The 7,227-nt window shown below is 29.7% G+C and overlaps 1 protein-coding gene across 1 annotated transcript in view; it reads right to left on the minus strand.

The window, feature by feature from the left end:
• The window catches only part of LOC106679057 (general odorant-binding protein 67), a 22,400-nt gene extending 19,246 nt beyond the window's left edge, over positions 1 to 3,154 (minus strand). The window contains exon 1 of the mRNA XM_014417985.3: positions 3,032 to 3,154. Within this exon, the coding sequence (XP_014273471.1) occupies positions 3,032 to 3,085 (54 nt within the window). The 5' untranslated portion in view covers positions 3,086 to 3,154. The remainder of the gene's footprint in view (positions 1 to 3,031) is intronic.
• Positions 3,155 to 7,227: the final 4,073 nt, after the last annotated feature.

Here is a 7,227-nt window from a genome sequence, read left to right on the forward strand (position 1 = left end):
ATTATTTTTCTTTTCTCTCTATCTTCTTTAAATGTTTATATTGTAGTTTGTAAGTTTTATTGTAAATTTATCCTGACGAAGTCCTGCAATGAGGGACGAAACGTTTGATAATAATAAATAGTTTTCTTTTATTATTTACTTACTTTGGACCGCCACCCTATCTTTTAACTATCTACATCATACGATCAATTATCTTCTTCCAATACAATTTTTAAGTTTTTCCCGAACAACAAAATAAACAATGCTTTTATAAGCTATTTCTAGAGTTATTATTATACACATTTTTTAAATGATTAGATGTCTGAGTCAATATCATGCTAAATTTGGTATGTAAAACAGCCTTTTTTTTGTTACACAATTGAAGTTTTAGTTCATACAAGTAAGTATGAAGGATTTAATTAAAATACACCATTATTGATCTCTAATGAAAACAAAAAAAAGAAGCACACATGTTAATTCTATTTATTTAAGGTAATACACTAAATTTATGCTATTTAGTGAAGGTAGAATCATAGTGTTTTAGGGCTCTGTATACTACACCTAAGAGCATAAACTGGGTCTAATTAAACAGATTAGGACGAGATAAATCAAAAAAATGATTGAAAAGTTTTATAATAGAAATAGAATATAAGCATAAATAGAAAACATTAAGCTCCCTAACAATTGTATTAACTTAGGAATTGGACAAAAAGTAAAGTAGTTATGAATCATTAGATTGTAAACCTACAGAAAACAAAAATTCTTCAAATAAATTAAATTCAGAAATTTTTAATTTTTAATTTATTTTGAAAAATGCTATTTAAGGGTTTCAAATGACACTAAAAAAGAATATGATTGGCTGATTCAAAAAAAAAAAGTGAATATAGCATCGTTTAATAGAATCAGTAAAAGTTGTTTCTTATATTTCGGTAAGAAACGAATCGATTGGTATGTAATAGGGGTGTTCATGATGTGTTAAATGTAAAATATTTTACCATGTTAAATGTTATAAGTACAGGATTATGAGCAGTCCTATTTAAAGTCATTTTAAATGCGTAAGAGCTACTAGCGGATTTTTTGAGCAATTCGTTTTATAACCTTTCCTTCAAAAACTTCTTGTTATTGCTTACTTGTAAGTTTTGATTAAAATAATTTATTACAGCATGATTAAAGTGGAAATTGTATGATTGTATGATTGCTTGATGATCTTCTAAATTGTATGGAAGAGAATCAAGATGTGTTATATGAGAACTATCATTACATTATTATTATTGTCATCCATTGCTTTATTAATTTTAAAACATCCCAAACAGTACTAATACAATCAAAACACAAACTACATAAGTAACTTTACACTAAAACAAACAAAAGGGTGACGAGCTCAGCTGGTCTGTCGCGTGACTTCAATCTACATTTAACAGACCTAGTAACAGACTCTCAACTTTAGGGGTATTTAAGATGTTGTGTTAAATGTAAAATGTTTTACCATGTTAAATGTTATAAGTATAGCATTGTGAGCAGCCCTATTTTAAGTCGCGTTAATTGATAAATACAAAAGAGCGCCAAGCGGATTTTCTGAGCAACTTGTTTAGTAACCTTTCCTTCCAAAACTTCATGTCAATGTTTACTTCTAAGTTTTGATTACAGTAACTTATTACAACATGCCAAAGATAAGTGAAAAGTAGAAGTGTAAAAGTTTGGTTACTGATTATATTTTTTAAAAAGTCCAAAACAGAAGACAAAAAAAAACACAAACTACGAGCAAGTAACCTAACACGACAACAGTGATAAGCTTAGTTGGTCTGTTGCGTGACGTCATTCTCCATTTAACAGACCTAGTAACAGACTCTCAACCATGTTAAATGTTATATCGTTTTAACTTGGTAAAAGAAGGAAATATTTCTCCATTATGATAACGCTTTAACGTTTTAACATGTTAAACTAAAGCGCTTCCAGGTCAGGGCACGGTACTGACACCACAAGAAATAAGTCTTCCAATGAAAAAAGAGATATTATCTAGTTGTCAAGCCATGTCGGATGAAAGCCCGCCAAGCAAATTAAAAACCACTAAACCATGGGCCACATCAAACCGTTCCAATCGCAGGGAGGAGGTAGCTATTGCCAGATTGAGAATAGGTCATACAAGTTTAAATCATAGATATCTGATCAGTAAGCAGCCACCGCCAAAATGTCAATACTGCAACAGTGTACTTACGATCAGTCACATATTTGAGAAATGTCATTTTTATTCTGCGAACTTGAGTAGATTGGGAGTAGTACCAAGTGTATCGGATGCTCTGAATGATGACCAGATGAACGTGGAAATGGTCTTATTTTTTCTTAAAAAAATAATGGCCTTTTAAATAAGATTTAAACCAGAAAATCTGGTATACGTAATAAAAAATACCAACAGAGGTAATTATTTAAATTTTTTTTTCGAAATTATTTAAAGTGAAATAGAATTATAGAAATAGAATATAAAGCCTGAAACATGGGCGTTGATGACCTCAGGGTTTTACGCCCTTAAGCCCCAGACAACAACAACAACAACTAAAGATCATGAATACCTCTTATGTTGTATGTTATATCGTTTCAACAAGGAAATTATTTCCATTTAACATAAGCTTTCTCATTTTAAAACGCTTTAACTTATTAAACTGAAGATCTAGAGCTGAAGAGCTAAGCGTCAAAATTGCTTCATTTTTTTATACCAGAGAAATAAAAATAGCCTATAACCCAGAAATGGGCAAAAATTAGCTATAGTTGAAGCTAATAGATAAGATTGCCATGGATACGATATTTATTTATCAATGGTTCATTCATAAATAAGGGTCGTTTCCATGGCAACTTTATCTATTGGTTTCTACTATAGCTAATTTTTGCCCATCTCTGCTGTCCTGGAAAATACTAAACATTAATAAAAAGCCCCGTTCCAATTGGATGTACGGTATGGAAATATTAGTAACCAATTTTCATATAATTGTGAGCAGAAAATATAACAAATTTTACAAGTTTATTCATTCATTACAATAATATGATTCAAGTACATTACCACTATTTCGAGACTGATGAGTAGAGAGCATATGCCTGCCAAGTATAAGTGCATGTTGTCTATTTAAAAACTAGCCATATCTGCTTTCAATATATAATATGAATCAGAAATAGAGAGGGAAAACAACAGGATGTTATCGAGGTTATGCAAAGGCACCTTCATATTTGATTATTATCTGCCACTATATACAAAAAACAAAACCAATGCTTCGAACCAGTGGTTTTCATCCATTTTGTGACACGGAATACTTCCGATAACAATTAGTGCAAGAGCCCAAGAGGAGAAAAAATGCAGTTATTTAAACCCGATTTTTGATTACTTTAATGAAAACTATGTATAATTACTAGTTAAAATTAATGAGTCTGCCAAGTATAGGTAGGGGGAATAAAAAATAGCGCCTGTTTCAAAATATTTCAATAAAATAATTTTTCATTTGGAGCCCCATATCTTTGAAACTGCCTGCAACACTAGAACACTTAATAGAACATCATTTAAAATAGAATAAATTTGACATGAAGCAAGAGTAGGCATTATTTCATGAAATATATACTAAAAAATTAGTAGCTATTGAATTTATTGTGGGAAATCTATGTCTGAGGAACCATGAGACATTAATCAAAATAAAGCTGATTTATTGTAATGTGAAATGAAAAAAATAAATCAAAAATTCGTATCCTGTCTCAACACTTTATTTTTCACCAGTCCAACGTTTCTTCAAGGACATCTAAATATTTAACAGCTTATATTATATCTTCATTTTTAACACTTATAACAACAACATTATTCACTGTATAATATAACATACCTTCAATATAATTTCTTCCTCACATTAATTTAAAGTTTCTTTTGCAGACTATTCTGCCCAGGTCATTTTCTTTATTATAAGTTAAAAGCCTATTCAAACAGTCAATTATTAGAGAGTCATATTATGTTGTTGTTGTAAGTGTTAAAAATGAAGATATAATATAAGCTGTTAAATATTTAGATGTCCTTGAAGATGGCTAGAATGGCCGAAACGTTGGACTGGTAAAAAATAAAGTGTTGAGACAGAAATGGATACGAATATTTGATTTATTTAATAAATAATTACCTTGCCTCAAGAATTTGAAATAATATAATTAAATGAAAAAATAATTTTATTCTGGGACATATGTCCCCTAAGAATAAATACATAGTTCATACATTAAGATTTTTGTCTGACAACTAAGTAAAATGAAATTACATTGGGATGTTGGCTCAACTACTGTTTATAATGTTAATCAATACCTGCCTATTTATTTGATTACAATGATGTGGAGGTTTGATTATACAATAAATGGAGGAATAGGTGTTGTTTAAATAAAAGAATGGATGAGGGAAGAAGAGGATTCAAGAAGAAGGTTGCATATAGGACGAAGAATTTGCTAAAGAAGGCTATAGGAGGGTAGTAGTTTTTATGATATTTGGATAAGAATATTAATTTTTGCATAAGAAATTTTGTCCAAACATCTCGAAATCAATTTATTTTAATTTAACATCATAAAAAGATACTACTCTAACGAATTTAAACTCCATAAATTACTTTATGGGGGTGACGGTAGAAGCGTGGTAACGCGCCTGTCTGCAAACTCAAAGCTTGCGAGTTTGAGTCCCCGGCCCTATCCGGGATTTTTTGGAGCATAAATTATACAATACTCACTCGCATTCTCCACCGGGCATTTGTGAGGCCCGTTAGCCAATGGGAGGCACTCACAAAAATAGGTGTGGGAGTGATGGACCCACTCAATGAAAACCACGTTAAAAAACGCGAGGCCTTGGATCAACATGGTCTGTTGCGCCAATAATAATAATAATAAAATTAATAAATTACTTTATAGCACATTAAACTAGCTTTAATTTGAGTGCTAATAGACATATGTACGTTGAATGATTTTTGAGGTATAAATTTGTCATAAACATGAGTCTGCCAAAATGGCGGTTGTTTCAAAATGTTAAAAAAATAAATAAAATTTTTATTCGGAGCTCTATATCTTTAAAAGTACCGACAACACTAAAAAATCAGAACATAATTTAATGTAAAGTAAATTTGCAAAAATATTAGCCCAAATAGAGCTGTTTACGTTCACTAGTTCTCGAGATACAGCTTTTTAAAAAGCAACATTTCATAAAAAATGGACTGAAAGATCAGTAGTTGGTGAATTTTATTGTGCGAAATTTTTATCTCATGAAGCATAATACGTACAGATAGCTATTAGCACTCAAATTAAAGATAGTTTAAAGAGCTATCAAGTAGTTTATGATGTTTATTTTCGCAGGAGTAATAGTTTTTATGAAATTTGCTAAATTTATATTCACATGCGAATATCATAAAAACTACTACCCCTACGAAGATAAGTGTCATAAACTACTTTATATTAAGTTAAATTTCCTTTATTTTGAGTGTTGGCAGACATATGTGCGTCTTATGGGTCTGGAGATATATTTTTTAAAAATCAAAAGTTTTATACGATCAACTAGAAATTATGTTATTATTTTGTCAAATATCATAAAAAAAACTTTTTTTATCCACCTCATTAATTATCTAATATCATTTCAGCTTCTTGCAATGCATCAGATGTTATTGGCAATCAACCAATAATATACCGCGGCCATTTTAAAAAATATTCCTTATTAGGGATACAGACTTTTAGGGAGTGGTAAATCTTTTATCATTGTGATTTTCAAACAGTTTTACATACGAATCCGTTGAAATTAATTAATTTATACCTAGTTACTTCTATTTAGAGGTAAATTTTAAGCTAAGTTTACTAGAATATTTCCATTTTTTTTCTCTATTAAGTTGCTACATATTAAACTTTTTTTTAAATAATGAGGTGTAGATAGTTGACCGTAGATTAATGCTTGGAGAAGTTTGTCGGGGAGTGCGGTCAGCAAAGAACAACATAAAAAAAAAAACCATATTTATTTATTTTATGCCGACGTTTCGACCTGAGTTTCAGGTCTTCATCAGAGCTATAGAACAAAAGAGATAACAACAACATTTAGAGAAACATACAATTGAAAAGGAATAGTATACAAACAAATTTAGAATTATACAAAATATTGAATTAAATCAAAAATGATAAAAAATTGATAACTGATAATTGAATAGTACAAAATTTGAATTGAACAAAAGAGATAACAACAACATTTAGAGTAACATCAATTAAAATGTTGTACTATTCAATTATCAGTTATCAATTTTTTATCATTTATGATTTAATTCAATATTTTGTATAATTCTAAATTTGTTTGTATACTATTCCTTTACAATTGTATGTTACTCTAAATGTTGTTGTTATCTCTTTTGTTCTATAGCCCTGATGAAGACCTGAAACTCAGGTAAACGTCGGCATAAAATAAATAAATATGGTTTTGTTTATTTATGTTGTTCTTTGCTGAACGCACCCCCCGACAAACTTCTCCAAGTTTTTTTTAAATATCTTTATTAAAATTTACAACTGTATATTATATAATCAATTCAGTAAATTTGATCTTAGTTAAAATGGAGTGTTACAGGCGTGTAGAGAAACAACCCATTGATAGCACTCTAATGACATTTTACATCGTCAGGTCTCGTGGCCATCTTCTTTTCAGGCGCCTCGGAGGATTGTCAGGATTAAACTTATTTCAGGAATTATTGATAAAAAAACTAAAAATATATTATACCCATTTTGAAAACTCCTGTTTGAGATAAGGACCCAGAGTAGATCCGTTTTTTACATAACAATCCATTGATAAACATTAATTAACACTTACTTCTAGATACTGACAAATTTGTAATTTTAATTTTTAATATTATTTGCCTAGAATATTTTATTTTAAAATTAATAAAAATAAAGTGAATTTTTTTAGAGTATATAAATAATTGGGTAGATGATTTATTCTAATTAATTAAATTTCAAGAAACTCTAGCAAATCCCGAATCCTATGGACCTCTGTTTTATTCGAATGTGTTCTATTAATTTTCTCAAGAACTCATAATAACGCGGCGTTATGCTTATAATTCTATAGTTTTACTTTTATAGTTAAAAGATAGTTGACCCTATGAAATAGATTCTACGAAGCTAGTCCGAGTGGCGGTCAATAAAGGTAAAAAAATACTATTTTATGTTATATACTAGGGGTATTCATGATGTTGTGTTAAATGTTAAATGTTTTACCATGTTAAATGTTAT

Source organism: Halyomorpha halys, unplaced genomic scaffold (assembly GCF_000696795.3).
Source record: "Halyomorpha halys isolate HHAL.00 unplaced genomic scaffold, Hhal_1.1 Scaffold174.1, whole genome shotgun sequence".
NCBI classification, from domain to species: domain Eukaryota; kingdom Metazoa; phylum Arthropoda; class Insecta; order Hemiptera; family Pentatomidae; genus Halyomorpha; species Halyomorpha halys.